General features: G+C 53.3%; 1 protein-coding gene across 1 annotated transcript; it reads left to right on the forward strand.

The window, feature by feature from the left end:
- Positions 1-16,142: 16,142 nt before the first annotated feature.
- KCNA2 (potassium voltage-gated channel subfamily A member 2) lies at positions 16,143-23,812 on the forward strand. The gene has a single exon (XM_023942319.2). It carries the CDS (start codon positions 16,143-16,145, stop codon positions 17,640-17,642), a length of 1,500 nt encoding a protein of 499 aa, XP_023798087.1. The 3' UTR covers positions 17,643-23,812.
- Positions 23,813-25,728: the final 1,916 nt, after the last annotated feature.

Raw genomic sequence — 25,728 nt, forward strand, 5'->3', positions numbered from 1 at the left:
AGGATTGCTGGAGGAGCACAGGGAGCAGGTCCCCGAGCCCGCGGAGATGAGCAGGGGGTGCCAAGGCTCGACGGGGATGCGGAGGTGAAACAACCCGCGGGGTGAAATCAATGCGGTGCGAAAGCCGCCCGCACAAATTAGAGCTAATTAGAGCAGTGCTTCTCATTAGCTCGCTTTGGCCGTGCCCTGCTCGGAGGCCAGCCCGTGCTGGGAGCGGGGAGAGGGAGCTTCTCCACGGGATTTTCCAGCGGATCGCTCCTGCGGCAGATCCCCGCGGCCGGGGCGCTCCGAGCAGGGAGCGCAGCGCTTGTGCCGGGCAGGGCCAAACGCGCTCCGGTGTCCCTGACAGAGCAGCTGGCTCCCCTCCCCTGCCTCTCCCACCCCAGCACTCAAGAGAGTTTTTGCTCCAGCCATAAAATCTCAGAGACCTTAAAGAAGCCCTTTAGAAGGAGCCGGCCAAGTGGCTTGGCTTGGGCTGAGCCGGTTCCATCGCGGGGAGCCCCCGAGGGCTCTTCCCCAGTGCCCTGGAGGGAGCTGCTGGCAGGCTGGGGGGGATGGAGCTGGCCTTTTTTTGGGACATCTCACCTCCCAAACCCCTAAGGAGCTGCAAAACACATTTGTTTGCAGCCTCCCTGCAGCGTGACAGGTTCGCAGTGTGCTCCTGAGCCTGCAAAGGAGACCGAGCGAAGCTTTAGCAGCTCTGAAGTAGCGAGAGACTGGCCCCAAAGCCACTTTTCCACCGCATTGATGGGTTTGGGCTGCAAACAGCCAAAGCCTGCGTGAAAGGAGGGGGGCCCCAGGCTGCCCACACAGGTAAGGGCGCATTAACAGGAGGAGAATTGATTTTCTGGATTGCAGCACAGACCTGGATCTTGGGAAACCCTGGTCCCAAAGGTGTTATATTTAGTTTCTTTTGGAACATGATCTAGTAGCCCTTAAAATGGGGGATAGAATGTATCAGTACTAAAGTTATTTTTATTTTTCACCGGTGTTACAGAGAGCTTTTTTATGGTGTGTGTGTGTAACATAATTATACCTCATCTGTTTTCAGTAGCCACTTGTTACAGCATCTCTCTGTTAGGGCTCAAAATTGTATTTTGATTATTAAACTGGTGGGAAAAACCTTATCCCTTCACCTGGCTGGGTCTGTGGGTCCCTCCCAGCCACCTCACACTGATGACAATCTTGCCAAATGCCACCTCTCCTCGGTGTTGTACATTCTGGCGCTGACCACGTCGCTCCGTGCTCTTGGGCTCCTTGTGCTTGGTCGCTGAGCCAGCTGGGTGTTAATGTGCTTTTCCACAATAATTGGGAGTTTGATAGTCTTTAACTGTCAGTCCGGTGTATTAATGTGTGTTGTCACCACTCTGAGCCCAGCCTCGTGTGTGTTGCAGATATCCATCGTGCCGGGACAGCCGTGGCAGGGCTGCGTTTGGCAAGGGAAGGCAAATTAAAAATGTATCCAGCCGATTAAAAAAAACAAAAAAAAAGGAGCGATTTAATGATGGCTGACATCAAGAGAAGATCCAAAAAATAGCGTGCTTTGATTCCCATAATCATCCCAAGGCAGGCTGCTCATCTTTATTCATAGCCCTTCAAAGCTGTGCTCCGAGACGCCGGAGCAGCTCGGAGCTGTCGTGCTCAGACCGAGCTCTTTAGACTCTGAACACGTCGACATCTCTGCTCTGTGCCCAGCCCAGTGCTGTGCACCAGCCCCTTTTAATTTCTGGGTGCAATTAAAGTGATGAGAGCTCTGTGTTGGCTCTGTGCTGGCGGAGAGGCAGCAGCAGCGGATCTGGGGAGCCGGGCTGGTGTGGGGTCACGTAAAGCCGCTGCTTTTAATGACGTGTTTTAAGCTGTTTTAAGAAGGCAGCAAAATTAGAAAGCAAAAGGTCTCCAAAAGTGTTTCAGGGCACTAAGGAAGGCTCAGGGGACACAGCATAGGGACAGGGCTTAGCAGGGAGGGAACGCTGGGAAGCTGCTCTGCCCTGCTGGGTCTGGGGAAAAGTCAGGATTTGGTGATGCCCTGGCACAGGTGCCAGAGCGGCTGTGGCTGCCCCTGGATCCCTGGCAGTGTCCAAGGATGGAGTTTGGAGTAGCCTGGGGTAGTGGAAGGTGTCCCTGCCCATGGAAACAGGATGAGCTGTCCCTTCCAACCCAAGCCATTGTGGCATTTTATTAATTTGTGATTCTGTAATTCCTGCAGTCCCATCCCAGCCTCCAGCATCTTTCCACAGGTAAACTCCTGCAGGATTGACATCTCAGAAACCAGCCTCGAGCATGCTGGAGGCTTCATTACCTCACACACTTGGGTGTTTTCTGAGCCAGGTGTTCAAATGCTGTTATTGCTACTGAATCCTTTTAAAATTAAGGAATTTCTGAGATAGAGTTTTTCTTCCCTGAGTGCTCCCCACTCTGCTGCATTGCACAAATCCAGCTGAAAGTCTGTCTCTCAACCTGAGATTAAAGCCAAGTACCAGTTCTGGGTGAATTAAATTGCACATTCTAATCCCCATACTTTCTGCCAGCCTATGATACAGGTAAATTATGTTTCTTTTTCCCATTTTTTCTGCTTGGTCCACAATGGTGTCACCAGTGCACCTGTAAAGGGAGTGGACTGGGGTGGTTCTGACTGCTGCTGCCCATAGCACATCTCTGACCATTGCAAGGCCAGGCACTGCTGCTGGGTTTTAAATGCCTCATTCCCATTCCAGAGGATGACTTCAGAGCAGGACAATTTGCCTGGCAACACACAGGTCTTGGACAGAGGTGGAATTGTGAATCAAAAAGTATTAAGTGGAAATGTAGTCAGGAAGTGCCTGAAATATTGGAATTTTTATGCAAAACCATGTTGGCTGCCACATCCCTGGTGCTGCCATTGGTGCACTGGAATTAGTCTTGGTTATCCCAAGAGTTCAGGTCTTGCAGGAAAATCATCCTCACTGCTGGAGGTCAGGGATTCCATGGCTGAATCTGGCACCTTGCAAGGAGAACAGGCTCTTAATTCATCACCTGAGACCCCAAAACATTGCAAAAAGGAGGTTTTGCATCATCCTCCAGCACAGGAGCAGCTCGTGTTTCTTAATTTCCCATCCTTTACTATGCAACTGACTTTCATGGAATCTTCCCAGGATGGAGATGGCTGGATATAGTTTTGACTTTGCTTTCCATCCTTCACACGTGCAAGTGGGTAATGCAGAAATGTTTCCATGACTGTCTCACCTGGGCCATGCACTGGGTCTATGAACAGTGAAATACTGGGAAATTCTGTGTATCCAACTGGAAATCTGAACTGGAATTCTGGCTAATCAGGTGCCACAGGAGCGATGCAATTTTGGACTGGAGATGTTAAATGCAGTCTTGTTACTCTGAGTTCATTTTAAATTCTGGTTTTGCCAGTGAGCTGTGTTGCAACTGTTTAAAACTTGTTTTTTTTTTTTTTATACCAGTCTGATGCTAAAACCAGCTGCTGCAACCCCTTGTCCTGGTGATTCCACCATGGTGTGGGCCTCGTGTTCGGTTCCTGGTTAAAAAAAGTGATCCTTTTTTTTTCAGTTGTGTGATTTTTTTACCTGATGTTGAATTTATTTTTTTAATTTTATTTTTTTCTCATCAGAACTTGAAACTGTTCTTTCATACGCAAAGTTCAATAAAACGGCTGAACCGCAGCGTGTGGTGTTTGATACTGAAGTGAGTGAGGAGGAGATGCTGGGATGGAAGGGGTGGTGTGAGGGTGAGGCTTGAGGAGTGTTCTCTAATGTGAACTCATTTTTCAGGATTAAATAATCTGAAATTTAATGCTGTTCACAGGAGTCAGATTTACCCTGCCAGAGAAATGAAATCCTGGGGTAAAATCTGCACATTTCCAGCATCCCAGCCAGCACCTGGACTGAGGAAACTCCAGGCAAACCCTTAGAATTGTGATGATGTGTCACGAGAAGGATGTCACTGGGCACACGCATCAGGAGAAGGGGTTTGACCCACCTGCTCTGACCACAGGTGGAAATCCTGCAAAAGGAGCTCAGAAGTTCATTTGAAAAACTTGTTCTTGGCTCCAAACCACATCTGTGAGCTTCACCCAAAAGTGAACGTGGCCAAAGAGTGTCAAAGTTTTGGTTTACGGTTTTGGTTGCCTTAAAAATACTGAAATAGTTTCTCCTGTGACTGCCCCATCCCTGGGAGTACCCAAGGGCAGGGTGGAGAAATCTGGGATGGTGGAAGGTGGTTTCAACCATGGGACAGCCCAAACCATGACCAGCTTTAAGGTTTCTCCCCACCCAAACCATTCCAAGATTCCATGCCTTGATGATTCCATGATGAAATGACCTGAGCTGTGCTGCTGTTCTCTGTCCCAGGGCCAGAGGTCCCAGGCTGCTGCAAGGGGATTTTATTTTAGTGTCACTGAGCCAGGAGCATGGACTATTATCCCAACTGACTTGGTTATTTTTGCAAATCCCAGTTCTGGGACTGAAATCCAATAGGAAATCCTGCAAGAGGCTTCAGGTGCTGAGCTGGGGGCTCAGGACTGGGAGCAGAGCAGCAGCCACGTGTGCCCACAGTCACCCTGGACGGAATCACACCAGGGGAATTCAGCAGCCATGGAGAACCTCAAATTCCTGAACTTTACAGAACATCTTGATCCATCTTGAGCCTCAGGAATTGGGATGGGGCAGAGAAGCTCCTAGAGAACAGTGCTGGACCTGGTCTGGTGGTTTCACCTCTTCCTGCTCTCAAGGTTTGCTGTGGCCACCAGCTCTGCTGGGGGAAGATGATCCATGGTGAGCAAAGCTCCAGCTCAGAAACCCCCAGATCCCTCTGTGGGGCTGTGCTGGATGGTACCACAGTAACTCCTGGCTCAGGGCACATTTTGGGCTGGTTCAGGGGCTCTCTGAGGTGGGTTTTAGCAGCTCTTGCTGCTTCATCCTCTGCTGTGACCTTGATCTCTGTATCAGCTCCCTGAAGTATCGTGGTGGCTCCAGCTGCAGGTTTTGGTTCCCTGGGGGGTTCTTGGACATCCAGGGAAAAACAGGATCTGGCAAACTCTGAGGTGCAGAGGAGACACAAATGGCACCAGCCACAACCAGGCCCAGCTAGGAAGGACAGGCCTGGCACCCAGGGCTATACCCAGACCCAGCCCAGGAGGAGCCTTGGCCTGAGGCTCTCTGCAGCCCCTGTGGCTGTGCAGGGTTTCCAGCCTGTCCTGGGGTGGTCAGTGCCTGCAGGAGCTGCAGAGGGACAGTGCTGGTCAGTGCCAGAGCTGGGCTGTGTTTGCCAGATCTTAGAGGGAGGAGCTGAGGGGGAATTGAGGCTGGTGGGTTCCAGGGTGGGTTTCCTGCTGCTTTTCCAGAGTGTTGCTGCTGCAGTCCCACAGTGCTGGGTGCTCAGAGCCACTCCGGAGCGAGCCCTGGTGCTGCCGGGGTTCCTCATGGAGAAATTCAGCTTAATGAGGCTCAGGAGGAACCTGGCTGTGCACAGAGTGGTTTCTGCTGCCTTTTAGCTCCTGCTTTGCTGTACCTGAGTGTGGGCATCCCCTGGGAGGGCTGGTGGCTGTGGCAGCTCCAGCAGCGCATCCCTGCACAGCGACGGAGCTGCGCTGTAAATCCTTCCCTCGCTGCCTCGAAATTTCCTGCCTGGGAATTTCCCTGGGAGCCATTTGCTCCCTGCATTATGGAGAAATACCGATTCATCATTCCCTGCTCAGCACCTCAGCACCGTGCAGGATTTTAATGACCTGTGTCCTGTCCCTCTTTCCAAGCCAGAGCATCCGGATCCTCCAACTGTGACTTTTCCAGGATGCTGCAGAGGGGCTCTTCCAGCTTGGAGTCAGGCTGCTACAGGTATTTCCCTGTAGGAAACCTCAAACCATTCCTTGCTAAGGAGCTCTTGTCCTGGATACTTCACTTTCTGCCTTTGGAGTGGATGGTGATATCCAAAGGATCTTCCTTTGTATCCCAGCCAGGCCTGGCATCCTTCCACAAGGGGTATTTGTCCATCCCTCTGCTCTCATATTTATCCATGGGAATGCTAAGGTTATCATTTCCCCTATGGAATTCTCCTTTACTCAACAGCACCTCATCCAGGCCATTCGTTATTATTCAGTTTATTGATAGATTCTTGATTTTGTCCTCCCTGTGCTGCATTTCCAGCCCCTCACTTCACCACACTGGTCCACAGGCACTCCTGATCCCGAGGATTTGGGTGGTGTTTCTGCCCTGTCAGTATCTGGGAAGGGTGGAAGAGACTTTATTTTCTGCTCTGTCAGGTGTTAAAGTCACATCTTGGTTTATCCTGAGGGCAGGAAAGGAAATATTCCTCTGGCATCCCAGGGCTGTGGAATCACAGAGGGTGCTGCGGGGACATTCCATAGAGTGAATGGATTTTGGATGCTCTCAGGACCTTCCCTCACACATGAGCACTTTTTAATATATCAGTATTCCACAGCCCCAGAGGGCTCAACCACAGAGAGCCCTCAGGATCTGGGTCTGAACTGCTCTTGCCTAGGCCAAGTCACGGGGGCGATTCCACGGCTCCCAGGGGTGCCCGGGGGTGCCTGGTGGGTGCTGCTTGTCTGGGAAAACGTGAGCTGGAAGCAGAGTGTGGGGAGGGGGAGAAGGGGAAGCCGTGGCTAAAAATAGCTATTTTTGAAAGAAAGGGATGAAAACCTCTTTGAAGAAATGAGGGGAGAGGGGGAGTGTTTCCATGGAAACGGGGAAGTCTGTCTCTTCCCAAAAGAGGGGGTGGGAGATGAAGAAATAGTAAATACAGCAGAGGAATGACGGGGAAGAGGACACTGCCTGCCAGTGCCATTCCCCATGGATCCCAGTGCCATTCCCCATGGATCCATCCCAGTGCCATTCCCCATGGATCCCAGTGCCATTCCCCATGGATCCCAGTGCCATTCCCCATGGATCCATCCCAGTGCCATTCCCCATGGATCCCAGTTCCATTCCCCATGGATCCATCCCAGTGCCATTCCCCATGGATCCCAGTTCCATTCCCCATGGATCCATCCCAGTGCCATTCCCCATGGATCCCAGTTCCATTCCCCATGGATCCATCCCAGTGCCATTCCCCATGGATCCCAGTTCCATTCCCCATGGATCCATCCCAGTGCCATTCCCCATGGATCCCAGTTCCATTCCCCATGGATCCATCCCAGTGCCATTCCCCATGGATCCCAGTGCCATTCCCCATGGATTCTGGGCAGGGTTCTCTGGGTCCTGCTGGGACCAGACGTGGTTCTGGCACTGCCTGCCCACACAGCCTTGGAAGTGTCACTTGGCATCCTCCCTGTGCCACCTGCAGCCCTGGATCTGTCACCTGCCCAGGTGACCCAGAGCTGCTGGGGACACCTTCCCAGGGCCAGGTCAGAGTCACCACGATGGGGGCACCTCCAGCTGCTCCCAGCAGCTTCAGCAGTGACAATAAATAATGAGTGTCCTCCAAATGCTTCGGAAATGCACATCAAACCTTGGCTTCTTTCTTCCAGGAATTTTCCACCGTGACACGGCCGATTCCAGGGGAGGCTGCAGGGAAGGGAGCTGTGCTGGGCAGCAGAGATAAGGGGGTGCTTGGCCCCAGGGTGAGGGCAGCTGGGGGCTTCTGGAGAGATTGAAGCCAGGCAGAGTGGGCTGGCCTGGCCTGGAATTTGGCACAGCTCCCAAAGTGGCACCATCCACAATTTGGCCGGGTGTGGCTCAGAGTTTGGCACAGCTCGTGGTTTGGCACGGCTCAGAATCTGGCACAGGCCAGGTTTGGCAGAACCCAGGATTTTAACTAAAAGGGGTCGATTTAAATTTGATACAAGGAAGAAATTCCTCCCTGTGAGGGTGGGAGGCCCTGGCTCAGGCTGCCCAGAGCAGCTGTGGCTGTCCCAGCCCTGGCAGTGCCCAAGGTTGGGTTGGACAGGGCTGCTTGGAGCACCCTGGGACAGTGGGAAGTGTCCCTGCCATGGCAGGGGTGGCAGTGGATGAGCTTTGTGCTCCCTTCCAACCCAAGCCATTCTATGATTCCATGATTTGGCACCATCTGGCACAGCCATGGGGCTGGCACATCCTGTGACAGCCCAGGACTTTGGCCAGCTCTGTGGCCATTCCACTCAGGGCATCTGACGCTGCCTCGGTGCCACCCTGCCCACAGTGCCACCCTGCCCACAGTGCCACCATGTCCACAGTGCCACCACATCCCCAGTGCCACCGTGTCCACAGTGCCACCCTGCCCACAGTGCCACCGTGTCCACAGTGCCACCACATCCCCAGTGCCACCGTGTCCACAGTGCCACCCTGCCCACAGTGCCACCCTGCCCACAGTGCCACCACATCCCCAGTGCCACCCTGCCCACAGTGCCACCCTGCCCACAGTGCCACTCTGCCCACAGTGCCACCGTGTCCACAGTGCCACCCTGTCCACAGTGCCACTCTGCCCACAGTGCCACCCTGTCCACAGTGCCACCCTGCCCACAGTGCCACCACGTCCACAGTGCCACCCTGCCCACAGTGCCACCACATCCCCAGTGCCACCGTGTCCACAGTGCCACCCTGCCCACAGTGCCACCCTGCCCACAGTGCCACCACAGTGCCACGTGCCCAGGCCGTGGGGAAGGCATTCCCAGCCTGAGCCCTTGGCTGCTCCTCCCTGCAGCAGCTCTGTGTGGGAGGAAGAGAAGAGGGAAATCATCCTCTCAAACCACTTTTCCTCCTGCCTTGTTTGCAGTCCTGTGGCTGCCTGGGGAGGGATGAAAGTCTGGGGTGATGGGAACATCTCACCCCACTCTGTGGCTCAGATCTGACCTTCAGCAGCTCTTGGCTCCCCTCCCAGCACCACCAGACACTCGGGCTGAGACCCACAGGCTCTAAAAGAAGCGTCTGCAGGGCTGCTCATCCCATCTGTGCTGTGAGGGAGATGTTCCCACCCTGGCCAGCTCCTGCACGGGGAGCCAGCCCCAGAGCTGATGGCTGGGGGGAGTTGTGTCCCACCAGGGCAGTGCAGAGGGGACCCCGAGGTCACTAACAGCTCCCCCAGGCAAAGCAAATCTGTCTGCAGACACTGTTCATCTCCAGCCGAGGTTTTGGCCATTTCCAGCAGTCTCATCTCCCCTGCAGGTTTCTTCCATCTCCCCTTAGTCTTCCCTGATCTCAACAACCAGAAGGTTTCAACTTCTGGCCCCGTTTCCCTGTTTCTTAGTGAGCAACAGTCCCTGGAGTGAGAGAAAAGCTCCCTGGAACTGGAGGAAGAGGGATGTTCCTTCGGGAGATGGGCATGGGCTGGTCCAGACCTGAGCAAGAAGAAATCAAGATCTTCATCAGCTCCTCTTGGGGTGCCACAGCCAGCCCTGGCTTGGCAGGTGTTGAATTGGCATCATGGTAAAGGTTTGGGCACATTTGGAGCCTTGAAGCCTCTCTGTTCTTGGTCCCTTTGGAACAGGAGGACTGGGAGGACAGAGGAACGTGCCTGGGTCCCCTTGGTGAGGAGGTGGTGGCCCAGACCAGCTCAGATGATACCTGCAATGAAGCCCCAACCCCAGGGAAGCCGGGGGCTCTCTCAGGCTGCTGTGCAGGCCTGTGAGCCCTGGCTCCTTCCAGAGCTGGAAATTCTCGTCCCTGGCTGGAAGGAGACTTCTGACTCCTTTTCCTTTCCTGAATTTGTGAAACCAAGCGGCTTTGAGAGCCTTTTAGCCGGGGTGGCAGGAGCAGCCCAGGTGGGAGACACCCTCCAGGCCCAACACCTGCCCCACGCCAGCCCAGGCCCATCAGGGGCAGCCTAGCAGGAAATATTCACACTCCAGGGACCAGGAAATATTCACACTCCAGGAGAACCACAGAGGACCCAGGAGGATCTCCCAGGGACCAAGAGATCTCTTCAGAAACCAGGGTTTCAGAAACCAGGAGGTTCCCCCAGGGTTTAGGAGTTGTCCCAGGATCCAGGGGATTCTTCTGGGGCCTAGGAGGTTCTCCCAGGGACAAGGAGCCCTGCCCAGCATCCCTTTTTTCTCTGTTCCTCCTTTCCCTCATCACTCCAGGCAAGGCCCTGGTCCTTCCCCCATCTCCAGGATGGGGGAAGCCGCTCTGACCTATCTCACCGCGGTATTTTGGGATCCACCAGCAGCACCTGCCACGGCAGAGCGGAGCCGGCTCTGTGGGTCCGTGTCACCCTGCTCCCGGGCTCTGTTCATTTTTAGATGTCTCCTGGCATCCCCTCCTCTTGCCAGCACCCACTGAGGGGGGGGTGAGGAGGTGCTGAGGGTCCAGGAGCTCCATGCTCTGACGTCAGTAGCGGGTGGGAGGTCGGATGCTTTCCCTGGAGGGTGAATCACAGTCCTGGGAACTCGCTTACAGCTTTCACAGCTCCCAAAATGACACAAGGCCCAGTTATGTCAACACCTTCAGCTGGAAAACCGTGGCTCAGATGGGGCTCAGTGCTCTGCCCTGTCCAATCCCTCTGCTGGGCTTGGTCCAGATAGGAGCCCATTCCCAGAATGGTTGCTGGTGTTTGCTCCAGCCCTCAGAGTCCCTCTGGCATTGCAGGAGGTGGGACAGGGTCCTCAGGAGGGGCAGCACAGAGAGCTGCCAGTGTCTGAGGCTGTGCAGGAGGTGTGAAGGTGGTGGCACAGGCTCTGTCCTCTTTGGAGAGCTTGTCCCACCCCTTCCTGGCAATGCAGCTGCCCACCCTGGGTGCCCTAAGCAGGGACTGGCTGTGGGCTGGGCTTTCCAATAACCTGGGACTTGGATTCAGCTGTTCTGGACAAGACCAGGCCTGGGGATAAGCCTGTCCTGTGGCTTTCATCCCTCCCCCACAGCACCTCTTCCTGACACATCTCTCAGACCCCCTGCCAGCACCATACTGGGGGAAACAGGGGGGAAAAGCACATTTTTTTATTATTTGTATGGCTGTCTGCAAACCCACAAACGGAGGGTCAGAACAGCCTGTGGGGGCATCCCTGGGAATAAAAGGAGACATCCTGGACACAGGATGGCCGGGTTCCTGGAACATCTTCCCACCAAATGCTTTTCCCAGCACCACGCACTCAGGCGGGGTAAGAATTCCAGTTTGGGCGTCTATAAAATCCATTGAGATAAGAGAAATAATTCAGGAGGAAATTATTATTTAATAATAATACTGAGCAAAGGCGTCATCTTGTTAAATCCTTGTGAAACAGCCAAGTGGGTGCAGAGCTCAGCTCGTGTGGTTCTCTGAAAGGCTGGGATCCGTCTGGAGCTGTCAGCGTGGCTGAGGGAGGCGAGCGCAGACACACAGACGATAATAATAGCTCACAATTAGGATAGTAAATCAGGAGAGAGCGTCACTCAATTCACAGAAATTCCCCTGATTTGCTGGAGACGGGAGTTTGGCTCTTTGTGCGGAGCTGGTGCTGTTTGGGTGACAAATCCCCCTGGTTTTGCAGAAGCCTCGCAAGGCGGCAGCAGGAGGAGCGTGTTGGAAATTCAGCTCCACTTGAATTCTTCCATCCCCAGCCTCAGTTTCTATGTATTGCATAAGGAGCAGCCTCAGGCAAAAAATTTTCTGCGTTCAACCCACCCTACCATGGCAGATCCACCTCCAGAAAAGGCTAAAATGGTGCAACTCACATGAAAAACCCTCGGCCAGAGCAGCCTCCTGCCCAGCTGGATGTGTGCAAGAAGGAAACCATAGCGCCAGGGCTGGCTGTGAAGGAATCCCAGTTTTCCTTAGGGTTAGACATTAATTTTCAGTATTGGGATCTGGCTGGGCCTTGGGAAAATACAATTTTTGTTTCAAGGTGAAGAGGAGTGTTGGGAGGAGCAGCAGGCAATCACATCCCCCAGTGCTGCACCAGCTCTCTGTGCCACCTGCTCCAGGCACCTCAGCAGGCTAAAATTCTGTGATTTACCCCTCCATGTCCCCACATCCCCCTGGATGACTGGGCACCACACTGAGCACTGGGTTTCTCAGGTGTTCAGGCTGTTCCAGGAGGGATTGCTGTCAGCACTGGTAGGTCCATGCAAGATTGGCTGCTGTATATGGGAACAGAAATATTTCCCATCGTCTCCTCCAGCACTTGTGCCTTGGGTGCCAGGAGTCTTGTGGGACTTGTTGCTTCCTTGGTGCTCCTTGTGGGGCCATGGGGGGATGGCAGAGTGGTCCAGACCTTGTGCCTGAAGGCAGGGGTTGACCCATAGGTCTTTTATGTTGGTGAGAGCTTGGCCATCTCCTTCCTTTGGGATGGGAGAAGCTTCCTCATGAAGGACCTCAGTGAATGCAAAGTGATACGAAATTATCACTTTACACATCCTCAGCCCAGCCAAGGGCAGCCCCTGCAAGTCCAACCCTGCCCCATCTCCTTCCCCAGAGCTGCAGGGAGCTGGTGCCTCTCCATCCCCCAGATCTCCCCGAGCAGATCCAGGCTATTACCAGGAACACGGGATGGATCGGAGCCGCATGGCAAAGCAGCATCGTGTATCCAGGGATATGATTATTTCCCAGTGGTTGAAATCTAGGTCTCCTGCTCGGGAGGAGGGGTGCGGGGGGGGGAGAGGGGGGAAGACGCTCATATTAATCTTATGAATATTCATGGAGAAGCTGAGCTGCCTTCGGAGGTTGACTCCGGGGTACGAGTTTTTGGGGGGCTCTAGGTGAGAGGTGCCGGCAGCGGCGGGAGCAGAGCAGCTGCTTGTGCATTCTCCGCATGCCTGACTGCAGAGCCAAGTGTAAGTTGGTGCCTTTTTCTCTCCCCCCCACCCCATCCCTGCATCCTTCCCCCTCTTCCCGCTGCTCCCCTGCTCAAACACAGCCTGGCCAGGAGCGGTGCAAAGCGAGGGAGTCGTGCTTTAGTCGCAAACACGACCCCAAATCCTGTGACTCCCGCCTGCAGTGCTCAGTGCGGGCACAGAACAAACTGAGGGGCTTTGGGCAATTCCTCACCTCCTCCATCCCCTTCTTCAGCCCCCAAATTTGCATGAATTAACCCTAAAAATGCTTGAAGGGGGGCGGAGGTTGTTTGCCAGGAAAAGCAGGCTTGGGGAGAAATTAGGAGAAGCTGAGTGCTGGGATGGGTGATGTCAACTGAGATGATGCCGTAACCCTCTCCTCCAAGCACCGAGCATCAGCGCTTGGGTTTGGAGTCGGGGGAAGAAGCCCAGAGCTCATGCCAAATAAAAATCAACATGTTAAATAAAAACAAAGTAAATTTCTGGGCTGTTAAAAAAAATCTGGGGTGTTTGGGGAAGGGAGAAAGGGGAGGAGAGAGTTTATGGGAAGGAGGAAAACGGCGTGTTTATGAAAAAAATTCAAAAAACATTGAAGATTGGTTGATCTTTGGTGAGACGGGGGTTTGTGGCTGCCAGATCTTTCCTGCAGCAGCAGGAAGATGGTGTTTGTGGTGTTCTGGCGTGATGCTCGGAGGAGCCAGGGAAGGTCAAATCCAGCTGAACTCCTCGGTGAGTCGCTGGGGAGCGAGTGGTGGGGAGAAAATGCAGGAAAAGGATAAAAACTGGGACAAATGCGACCTCCTCTCCTCTGGGCCTGGCAGAAAAGGGTTAAGAGAAGCGGTTGAATGCTGCAAGCCTCGTCAGGGTTGTACTATTTTTTCTAGTGCATAAGGAGAAGGGAGAGGAGGGTTGCACGGAAAAGGGAAATTTCCAAGAAAAGAGGGATCTGCGGCAATATCTGCACCTCGGGGAATGAAGAGAGGAACCAACAGGCGTAAATGGCCTGGAGATGGCTGAAATCTTTGCCGAGGAGATTGGGACTGCGGGGTTATTTTCCACCTGCCTCCCCTACCCGGTTCTGTAATCCTGGCTCAAAGTAGACAAGTCGAGTTGGAGCTGAAGAAGGGAGGTTAGAGGGGTTTTTATTTCATTTGGGAGGGGAAAAAAACCCAAAAAACAACAAAAAAAAATCAAAAGCAAAAAAATGAGAGGTTGGTTGGCTCTCTCCGGGCTGAGCATCTCCATGGTGCAAGGCAATGCAGGATGATCCAAGGGAGCGCTCGTCGGGAGCAGGGATGCTGAGGACCCGGCACCCACCGGGGACATGAGCCTCAACATCCCCACGAGAAATTTCACCCAACGGAGTCGAATTGCCACGGGGGTGGGTCGGCCGGGGGGTTGGCTCTCGGGAGGATGGGGAGGGTGGGTGCAGGTCGCGTGGGTCCCGCGGCCGGGGCTTGGAGCCATCAGCGGGGGGCTGGTGGCCCTGGCGGGGGCACAGCCAGGGACCGGCGGGGGGTTCGCTCTGCTGGGTGAAGCCGGAGCCTCCTGAGTCACCGGGGAAGGCGCGGCGATGGCCGTGGGTGCCGTGCCCGGTGGGTGACACCGACTGCCGGGTGCTGGCGGGGCTGGGAACCCTCCGTGGCTTTGCGGAGCCTCGGCTGCCGGGGGGGCTGCGTCGTTCCCCCCCCGCTCCTCCGCCTGGCACGGGCTCGGCGGGCACCGGCCCCGCTGGGCTGAGCAGAGCGCAGGGACACGGGGCTCGGCTTTTTTCCGCCTCGGCGCTGGCGCTCTCGCCCTGCTCTCGCCCTGCTCTCTCTCGCCCTGTTCTCTCTCGCCCTGCTCTCTCTCGCCCTGCTCTCTCTCGCCCTGCTCTCTCTCGCCCTGCTCTCTCTCGCCCTGCTCTCTCTCGCCCTGCTCTCGCCCTGTTCTCTCTCGCCCTGTTCTCTCTCTGTTCTCTCTCTGCTCTCTCTCGCCCTGCTCTCTCCCTGCTCTCTCTCTGCTCTCGCCCTGCTCTCTCTCGCCCCGCTCTCTCCCTGTTCTCTCTCGCCCTGTTCTCTCTCTCTGCTCTCTCTGCTCTCGCCCCGCTCTCTCTCGCCCGTGTTGCAGTGCGGCTCGGGCGGGCGGCCGGGGACAGCGGGTGCCCGGAGCAGCCGGGGCTTTGCGGATGCTCCTCGCGAGCCCCCACGGCTTGCTACCTTCTCGGTGTTTTTTCCAGGCGATGCCACACCTCCCGAGGACACTGGGGACATCGGGTTTTGCTGAGCTTAGCAGCTTTTCACCGTCGTACCGAAGGCATCAGACAGACGCTCATCTGCCCTGAAGTGCATATCTGCAACAGCTCCCGGGAAGACTCTGTCTCTCTGTCTCTCTGTCTCTCTTTCTCTCTCTCTCCAGTCCAAACCATTACAAGACCTGACTTCCACCATCTGGAAATCTAACCCCTCTTATGTCCCTTCTCCTTTTTCTACGATGACTCACCATTATTTTTAACTTTGAAGAGAGAGGAAATTATGGGGATCTTGGAAGCCTGTATTTCTCTCTAGGATTTCCCCAGGGTCAGATAATCGGTGTTACTAAGAGACACTAAGATTTGGCTTCTCCAGGTAATGTGATTTGTTTTCTGTGTGCCATGGTGGTTTGCAGAGAATGACAGGAGCCGGGACCCCAGCTGTCGAGGAGGGGGACTGCGGTGGTCGGCGGGGCAGCTGGAACCGCCGGCTCCACATTCCGGCAGCCGCAGAGCTTGGCTGCAGGCAGGGAGGGCAGCATGTCACCAGGGAAAGAGGATTGGGAAGGTGTTAAACTTAAAAGCGGAGCTGGAGCTTTCCTGGAGGGTAGATTGCCTGAGATCGTAAGGTTAAATGTTAATTAACCCTTAGCTGCATGCCTGGAAATGAGCTGAGACCGGCACCCCGCGGGGTCCTCTCGCCACTTCAGGGCTGGATGGGGTTATTTTTCTTCCTTCCTTTCTCTTCCCTCCCCGCTCTTTATTTTTTTTTTTTTAACTGGAATTCTTATTTTTAGCCAAAAAATACGCCCTGGTTTAGCAGTGCCAGTTTTTCCACGCTGGTTTCGAACAGGTGCTGGTTCCTCAGGTGTTTTCGGTGTTTCACCTAATGGGTTTAGATGGGAGTTGTTGAACTCTATCCCAAGGAAGGCAAATTAACCCCTCCAGGAAGGGGATAGACGTGCTAGAGAAGGGATCTGCTCTCCTCCCCCCAACTTTATTCCATCTCTCTCTTTCTCAGCAGGGGCGATTTTCTTTCTTCTTCTTCTTTTTTTTTTTTTTTTCCTTTTTTTTCCTCTTTTTTTTTTATCTCATCCCTTCGCCTTTTCATGAGACTCTACCAAACCTACGTACCTGTCCTTCTGCAGGATAGTAGCCCTGCCCCGAACCCGATCCCACCACTGGGCGCTGGGAAGAGTTTAGCATAAGGATTTCTTTTAAAGCCCAATATGACAGTTGCTACTGGAGATCCTGCAGATGAAGCTGCAGCTCTTCCCGGTCACCCGCAGGACACGTACAACCCTGAGACCGACCATGAGTGCTGTGAGAGGGTGGTCATCAACATCTCGGGGCTGCGCTTCGAGACGCAGCTCAAGACACTTGCCCAGTTTCCAGAGACCTTGCTAGGGGATCCTAAAAAGAGGATGAGGTATTTCGACCCTCTCCGGAACGAATATTTCTTTGACCGGAACAGACCCAGCTTCGATGCGATTTTGTATTATTACCAGTCCGGGGGGAGGTTGCGGCGGCCGGTTAACGTGCCCTTAGACATCTTCTCCGAAGAGATCCGCTTCTATGAACTGGGGGAAGAAGCCATGGAGATGTTTCGGGAGGATGAAGGCTACATCAAGGAAGAGGAGAGGCCGCTGCCTGAGAACGAGTTTCAGAGACAAGTGTGGTTGCTCTTTGAGTACCCTGAGAGCTCAGGCCCTGCCAGGATTATAGCTATTGTCTCTGTCATGGTGATTTTAATCTCCATCGTCAGCTTTTGCCTGGAAACTTTGCCCATATTTCGGGATGAGAATGAAGACATGCACGGGAGCGGGCTGAGCCATCCCCCCTACTCCAACAGCAGCATGGGGTACCAGCAGTCCACTTCTTTCACAGACCCCTTCTTCATCGTGGAGACACTTTGCATCATCTGGTTCTCCTTCGAGTTCTTGGTGAGGTTTTTCGCCTGCCCCAGCAAGGCTGGTTTTTTTACCAACATCATGAACATTATAGACATCGTAGCCATCATTCCCTATTTCATCACCTTAGGGACGGAGCTGGCCGAGAAGCCAGAGGATGGTCAGCAGGGCCAGCAAGCCATGTCCTTGGCCATCCTTCGAGTCATCCGCTTGGTGCGGGTCTTCAGGATCTTCAAGCTCTCCCGGCACTCCAAGGGGCTGCAGATCCTGGGACAGACTCTCAAGGCCAGCATGCGGGAGCTGGGCCTCTTGATATTTTTTCTCTTCATCGGCGTCATCCTCTTCTCCAGCGCCGTCTACTTTGCCGAGGCCGACGAGAGCGAGTCCCAGTTCCCGAGCATCCCCGATGCCTTCTGGTGGGCTGTGGTTTCCATGACGACTGTTGGCTACGGAGACATGGTCCCCACGACCATCGGGGGGAAAATCGTGGGTTCCTTGTGTGCCATCGCTGGCGTACTAACGATTGCCTTACCTGTGCCCGTCATAGTGTCTAACTTCAATTACTTCTACCACCGGGAGACCGAGGGAGAGGAGCAGGCTCAATATTTGCAAGTAACCAGCTGCCCAAAGATCCCCTCTTCCCCTGACCTAAAGAAAAGCAGAAGTGCCTCTACCATTAGTAAGTCTGATTATATGGAGATTCAGGAAGGTGTGAACAATAGCAATGAGGATTTTAGGGAGGAGAACTTGAAGACAGCCAATTGCACCCTAGCTAACACAAACTATGTGAATATCACCAAAATGCTAACCGATGTCTAGTTGCTAAAATCTAGTCCCGTATTTAAAGCTGAAGTGGAACAATTGCAGATATTGAGTGCTGCTCTGCATTGTAGTTAATACAGTATTTTCTACGGTGTATATTTGGTTCTGCATGGGAAGCAATAGCTGTGTAAGTGACTTTTAACCTTTGATTTCCGCACCGAATAAGCGTCCGTGCAAAAAACCCACAACAAATCCAAACCATTTTGTTGCCCTTCTCCCATCCCAGGCTCGTGGGTTTCCAAAGATACAGAGGGGACGGGCACTAGGAGCAGTGGGATGGGGACGCAAGGGGCAGGTCTGGGCCACCCCCAGGTGCCACAAATCCTGGTCCCTGTCCTGGGTGACAGCCAGCTCCCAGGCACAGGGAACAGCTGGGAAAGGTCAGGCAGAACTTCCTGCAGGGCCGCTGCAGGCGTGGGGCCGGATTGCTGGAGGGCTTGGGTTCTGCCCCGGGAAAGCTGAGGGCGAACGCAGCGCCCGGCTCGTGTTTCATAACTGAGAATGCTGCATGCTGCAATAGTTTCAGCCACTGCAGTGTGCCAGTGTGAGGCCCAGGGGAGGGATAATTAGTGTGACAGCACATTATTTATTAAGTCTTAAATTTTCTATGCGAGGCATCGGGAGGGACGAGTAAATAAATCAAGAGCTTGGAATTTATTTATTTATTTAGATGACACTTCCATCATCAATATTTCCAGGATCACCAAAGACACCTCCACTGACACATTGAAAATGAGTTGGAAAAAGCATCTTTTTTTATATCTATATATAAAACTGGAGCAACTATGCTGTGGCCTATAATATATTTATACTGCAGTGAAATTTAACCAGTAATACAGTACAGCTGCATGGATATTTGTTGCATGAATCTGAATATTTAATACACACACAAATATATATTTTCTTAGTAGACTATACAGTATTCATGTTTATAGTGTTTATAGATTCTCCGGTGGCTCGAAGGAGATTCATGGGAGTTTAAAAAAAAATCTCCATTATAGTTAAAAACCGGATGGGGAAGGCGTGTGCTGACAACAGTTGGATAGATAACAGTGCAAAGCCTGAGAGATAACAAGGCAAGGCCTGAGTGTCCGAGCATCCAGACACAAGAGCTGACGAATGCAAGCCAGGGAAGGTGAGCTGAAAGTTAAACACCTGCGCTCATTATGGGGCGAGTAATTAGTCATTAATCGTGGTGTCAGGAGCAGAAAGCACGACGGATCGGAGAGGGCACGAGGAGCAGGTGGAATAGCAGGTTCCAGCTCTCCTGACTTGTTTGATCAGCAGTTTTCAGCCGTTCCCGTAGAATTCCCGTGTGTGTGTGTGTATAGATATTTAGAGAGCGACTACAGGGCCGAATCCTCAGCAAACAGAGCACTTGGGGCATCGAGGGCTTCCCGGCTCAGGGCTGCTGGGATGGTGGGACATGGGCTGGAGCAGGGTGGTCTGCCCCTGGAGCCCATGGGGTCACCAGGGCAGGGTGCATTTTGGGCTTGAAAGCTCCTTTTCAACCCTCTCAGGGCTGGGGCTTTATTCCTTTTTGATGGAGAGGGCACGTGCTGAGGTGGCCTGGATCTGAGCTGGCTCCTCTGAGCCTTTGCTTTGCCTTCCTCCAGGGTGTTCAAGAGCAGTGGGTCAAGGTGCAGAGAGCCTGAGGCTCTCTTTCTTCATGCCCAGTGTTATTTGGGGATGGGTGAGAGCTGTTGATGCATGGGGAATCTCACCTGCTTTCCCCATCCCTGTGTGGGTTTGCTTGTTTTTTTCCCTGTTGCTGACAATCCTCAGGGAGAGGTGCCCTGCTCCTCTTCCAGGTCAGGGGAGACAGGGGAAATTCTCAGCCAAGGTCACAGTTGAGCAAAGCCTCCCTGGGCTGTGGAACAGGGTTCAGTCGGGGTGAATTTGGGCTGAACTGGGGCACGATCAGTGCTGAAACTCTGCATGAAGGGTGAGCACAAGGAGCTTGGGGAGGGGTGAGCCAGACCCTTCCTTCCTCAGAGAGGAAACCCTTGCTCCTGACAATAATCCAACCGGTGCTAAAGTATCTACAGCAATGGCTCCAAATGCTGCTCCAGACCAGGATCCATCTTGTGCTGATGGAGCTCCACCTGGCCAAGTGGAATCACTCCTCAGTTTTATTTGATTGATTGATTGATTGATTGAGGCCTGGCTATAATTAATTCCAAGTATCCATGGTTTGTGGAATCACTCCTCAGTTTTATTTGATTGATTGATTGATTGATTGATTGAGGCCTGGCTATAATTAATTCCAAGTATCCATGGTTTGTGCGTGGCAGTCCCTGTTTCTGCGTGGGGCAGAGGACCAGCAGCTTCCAAGTGCTGGGGTTCAGGGGTGCTCGGGTCCCCAGTCTGTCTTTAATTGGATCTCGTTATGCTGGGAGCCCTGCACTCCCACTTTGCTGTGGCTGCCTGGGAATGGGAGACCCTGAAGCCCCTTCATGCACACAAAAAAGCCAACACAACCAAAAGCAATAAATCTTGAGTTCTGAAGCTCATCCTGTTGGATGGGACAGGGCTGGCGAGAGTCGTCGGCTCAGGCACGATTCCCAGGGCAGACGGCCAACTTCCACAGATCCGGCTCGTGGTGGGTCCGTGGGGACAGGGGCTCACACAGGGGAGCTGCCTGATATGCTGGGATCCTCTGGATGCCCTTGGCACCAGGTGATCCCATTCCTGGTCAGGGTTGAGGTGTTTTGCTGGTGGTTTTGCTGCAGGTGCTTTGGAGGCTGCTGGCACTCGGTGAGACTTTGTGAAGTGTCCGGTTGTTGGATGCCCGAGGGCTTGGGCTGGTTTGGAGGAGCATTGGCCAAAGCAGTGGGTGTGTGTGGTGGTGGTTTGGTGAGGAGGAAGGTGAGCTTTTCCTTTGGGGAGTTGGGGTTTTGGGCACTGTGTTCCCGTGGGCTTTCCAAGGCCAGGCAGGAGGGGACAGCGGATCTGTGAGCGGGATCCCAACATCCCAACCCCATCTCCGAGCTGGGGGAAGTTCCACAGTCACACATCAGGGGCAAACGGGGATGAAGAGCATGAGGCCACACTCCTGATGTCACTGACGTGAGGTGATGACTGTCCCCATGCCAGCACAGCCAGTCCCTTCCTCAGGACAGATCCAGCACCTCCTGCACGGACCCTGGCAGATGCTCCTGGGAAAACGAGCCCTGGTGGGAGCTCGGCTCTGGGCTGCCCTTGCTGGGGGCACAAGGAAAACGCCCAGGGTCAGTGCTTGGATGTTTGGCTCAGGGTGGGAAGGGTCAGTGAGGGCTGTAGGTGGGAGGGATCCACGGCTGGGAGGGATTCGTGGCTGGGAGGGATCTGACAGCCCACATGGAGCAGAAGGGTCCAGACTCCTGCCTCGCACAGAGAAATTGTTCCCCTACAGCTTTTAATGGGATTTGTGCCTGCAGGTCGGAGCTCTAGTGCTATTTCTAGCTTTGCTTCTGACTCACTGATGTGATCTTGAACCAGTTTTTCAGGAGGAGACTGTGATATTTTTTTCTTTTTTTTTTAAAAAAAATTTTTCTTAAGGAATGTGGTTTGAGCGAGTCTGGGCCTGTTTCTGTGGAGATGCTGAGCATCCCTATCTCCTCCTGACTCTGAAAGGTGCAAAAATGAGCTGCAAAGAGGCTCAGACTGAGGATGCTAAATTAGGGACTGGGGAAGGGGAGGGTCCCACAGCTGTGTTAGAGTTGATCAGGCCTCTAAACAGAGGTAGTCTGGTTCTTCTCCTCCTCCTGAGGAGCCATTTCCCTCTCTCCAGGCCTGGAATGGAGGACTGGAGCTCTCTGGTCTGTGGAGGTGCTCCTGGCTTGGCACCCGGAGGAGGCAGCGCCTCTATTTTAGTTTTAGTCACTGTGCCATGGTTTTGGAGAGATGGAAAGCTGTGATTACAGAGCGGGTTGTCTTCTAACACCCAGCCTCGTGCCCAAGCCTGCAGGCAGCCCATCAGCCCTTTCAAATCTTCCAGAATATCTGCTGAGGGCAATGGGGTGAGGCTCATGTACCAGCTGGATGCTACCAAGTGATTAGGAAAAAATGATCTCTCTGGAGCAAAATGTTTTATTGGGAAAATTAATCTCTGCAGTGACTGTGTCAAAGTCCTACAGATTTGAATACTGAGCTATAAGAAGAAAAGGATCTCTGGATTGGCGTTATGAGAGTGGCACGTGGGTGTATAAATATGGGCATATTTGTGCATAAATACACAGAAGGAGAGAAAAAGACAGAGGAGGAGGAGGTATTTCAGGAAGGACCTTGCTTTGTTATCAGATAATTCCTGGGTCAGCCTTTGAAACTGCTGCCAAAGCCTTGTAGCTTTTCCAGAGCTTGCAATATACTTGGGGATGGGTCCAAGGGAAGGAGATCCGGATCTTGCCTTGGGAGCGGAAGCATCCTGAGGGTCTGGTGGCATTCTCGCACCTCTCTGCAAACAGCAGCTTTGCAGTGTCTGTTCCCAACCCCAAGTCCTGGCTTGGGCTGGTCTTGACCATTTCAGTGACTGTGCAGGGAAAGCCAAGCAGTGGTTGAAGGGATTTGTTTGAGCTGCAGGTGCTGTGCTGCACCGAGTGGGCTTTGGGGTTATTGTTTGTAATGGTTGGGTTTTAAATCTCTTCAGCTATGGAGACTTTTGGTTCCAGTGTGGTGGCTCCTATTCTGGAGCCAGGGTAGTTTTATCACAGAATCCTGGAATGGTTTGGGTTGGAGGGATCTCAAAGCTCACCTTGTTCCACCCCCTGCCATGGACAGGGACACCTTCTAATAGACCAGGTTGCTCCAAGCCCCTTCCAGCTTGGTCTTGAAACCTTTGCTCAAGATCTTTACCACGAGACCTTATCCCAAAGTCTGCACCCTTGGGGTGGTTAACCATGGGAGTTATCTGGGGTGGTCACTCATGAGAACTGGTCAGTCTGCTGCAGGGGTGAAGCAGGCTGAGGACAGAAAGAGTCAGCCCCAAACCATTTTGGTTTGCACTCAAATGAAGGCTGTGGCTCTCTCCTCACACCCCTGGCACCATTTGACCTTCTCCATGTGACACATCCCTTGGTGCCTCCTGTTGGGGACCAGCTGCTGCCCCTGCCAGGAGCCCCAAGGGGGGACAAGGGTTCCCCCCAAGCACCAGCCCCTGCTCTGTCCTTCCCCAGCCCTGCCAGCATCCCTGGCCGGTGTCACCTTGGTGTCCCTGTGATGTTTCTGCATTTGGCTGCCCAAAATTCATCCCTCTGCTCAGAAATGCTTCAATCCTGCTGTGTCCCATCAGGGGGAGAGGGCCCAGCCTGGGGTGAAGCAGCTCTGGGAGCACAGCACTGATTTACACCCGGGGACAGGATCCCCCAGCCCAGTTGTGCATGACAAGAGATAAATCCCTAATTCATATTTTCCCTCCAGAGAGGGGATGGTTTGGCTTGTAGGAGCTGCTGGACATCGTGTAACCACAGCAGCTCTACGCACATGGGCCCACCACATCCCCTCCTCAGCCCTGCCTGGCTGTCCTGAGCTTGGGGTTGGTCTTCTGGGGTTTGGTTTTTGGAATATTATTATTTTTATTATTTTTTTTCTGCTGCCTATAAGATGTAATTATCCATTTGCACTTGCTCCCTCATTGTTTGAGACTGTGCTCTTGTCCTCCACTGTCGTCCCCGAAGCACAAGGGGAAAAAAATGGGTATTGGATCAACCCTGCATGTGGTGCCTAATTTGAGCAAATCAATAGGAAGAGGAAATCCAAGAAGGACTCATCCTAAGGATGCTGGAGCTGAACCTTTTGTTTCCATGGTTACGGGAGAAATGGGACCAGGAATGGAGAGAGGCCTATAAACTGTTAAAGGAGGACTCATGGGAATTTCAAGTCATTTAACCATGCGTTTGCTAGACACAACTTTAGACACCAGCTGGATCCGAATTGCACAGTGTTTATAGAAATTCCTGCTTTATTGACGGGCGGGGGTGCCGGGGGGGCGTGGGAAGGGGCTGGGGGCCCCCGAGTCAATAAGGCTGCCTGTTGTATATAGGTATACAGAGCTGTGTACATACATATCCAAATGAGCATTTGCTGTCTGGTTTATCATCAGTGTATATAATTTATTCTTCACAGAGTATCACGATTTTTGTAAATATCGGCACTAATTAAGAGAAAATAAATATGTATATTATTGAGGAGTTATTTTGATATCAGTTCTGTGGAGGGTGGGAGAGGAAAAGGACAAGTAATTATGTTTTTGATATGTTTTTCTCTACAACTTAACCCTCGGTGAGAAGAGAAAGAAGCAGCCTGAACCAGGGAAATCAGTTTGTGCTCCACCATCAGCCAGGCTGCGGGGGCAGAGTCCCAAAAACCCCTGGGAGGAGGAGCTGCTGGGTCTCGGTGACGGACATCGGACACGCTGCACGGCGTGTACGGCATTCCCATGGGATGTGCTCCAAAAAAGCTCCAGCAGCCACCCCAGCAGAGGGGATGGGGCTGGAACCTGGGTCAAGCCCCTGTTCCCCATGGCTCCCCACTCCTCCAGCTTGGATATCGGCCATGTCCATGCAGGTAACAGGGAATGGGTGCTGCTGGGGGACCAGCTGCTCTGGGAAAACTTGTGGGCACCCAGTGGATGGTTTTTGAAAGCAAGTGACCCCTCTGCAAAGAGGGAGAAGCAAACAGACAGGGATGGTGGCACATCATCCGTGGGGTTGTATCCCTGGAGGTGTCTCCAGGTAGGATCTCTGGAAGGAAATGGGGATGGGATCCCTGGGATGGCTTCAGCTGTCCTTGCAGAGGAGTGGTTCGTTTGTCCATGCCCAGGGAACAACTGCAACAATATTTTCTCTTGCTCTTTTTTCTCCTCTCCCAGGAGCACCTTGGAGCAGCAAAGGGCAGGGGAGGTGTTTGGGGCACTTGGTTTTGAGGTTTGGGGTTTGCCTGTTTGCCTGGTGGCTTTCACAGCCAACGTGACTTCTCTGGGCCTCCCTTCTCACAGGGAGAACCCACTCTGTGAGCAGAGGATGGTGTGAAACACAAGGAGAACAAAGAGATTCTCCTTCACCCATGAAGGGTTGGTCCTGCTTGGCTCTGGGATGTGGCACCACCTGGTAACCCAAGGGTCAGTGCCAAACCTCCTTCTCAACCACCCCAATCTGCTCATACTGGTCATGGAGGAGCCCCTGGTGTGGGCTCAGAGTCAAGTCTTGGGTTCAAGTGTCACTGTGTGACCGAGGGGATGCCATGTCCCTTCCCACATGTGCCTCAGTTTCCCTGTCAGTAGCGGTTTGCTAAGCTGGACCCAGCAAACTGCAAATCTTAATTCAATATTAGGACAGTGCAAATACAGAAATGAGTGGTTGAACCCACGGACGGCTCTTGTTGGGGGCAGAAGAGGTGTTCAAGAGCAGCCAGTTATGAACACTTATGCCTGGAAAACCATTGGAATGCACAAAAAATAACAGAAGTGTTTATGAGCAATGCACCCTGAGGGAAGTGTCACACCGTTTGCTGTAGAGCTGAGTGGAAGCAGTCCCCAAACTGGGCCACTTCGTGCTCCTCAACCCCATCTCCAAGCCCAGGAGAGGCTCCAGCTGGCTCTGGCAGATGCCAAACCCTTCCCTTATCAGTGTCCTGTTAGCTCGTGGGCTCATAAATATCTAAACACAAAGTGGTACCAGGAGTTTGCAGCAGAGGCTGCTCTGCACGGGCTCTCAAGGCGATGGCAGCGGAGGCTGCGAGGCAGACACGGTAATTATTTTAAATTGCCGGGCTGTCAGCGTGCAGCACCAGCCCAGCCGCGCTCCGAGGATGCAGGAGATGCCATCAGGGGTGTGCATCCTCCTCCAGCCCAGCTGCTTGGGCTTTTACACCATTCAGAGAAGCCAGGAGAGGCTGGGAGAATCACCCAGCCGAGGTGGAGACCTCCCCAGCCCCAGGCAGCTCTTTGTGCCCCAGAGCAGCGGCTCCCTGCCCGTGATCCCGACTGCGGCGAGCGGCCGATCCCCACTGAGCCCAGCCTGGCTGGTTCTGCTGTGCTCACTGACCTACTTTCTGCCACTTTCCTTGCCCAGTGTCGCCTCTCTGGCAGCCAAAACCCCACAAAATC

The sequence above is a fragment of the Cyanistes caeruleus genome, chromosome 24, assembly GCF_971803275.1.
Source record: "Cyanistes caeruleus chromosome 24, bCyaCae1.hap1.1, whole genome shotgun sequence".
NCBI lineage: Eukaryota > Metazoa > Chordata > Aves > Passeriformes > Paridae > Cyanistes > Cyanistes caeruleus.

Excerpts from the sequence above, each read along its gene's own strand:
- KCNA2 (XM_023942319.2), top strand. The coding sequence starts at position 16,143 with ATGACAGTTGCTACTGGAGATCCTGCAGATGAAGCTGCAGCTCTTCCC.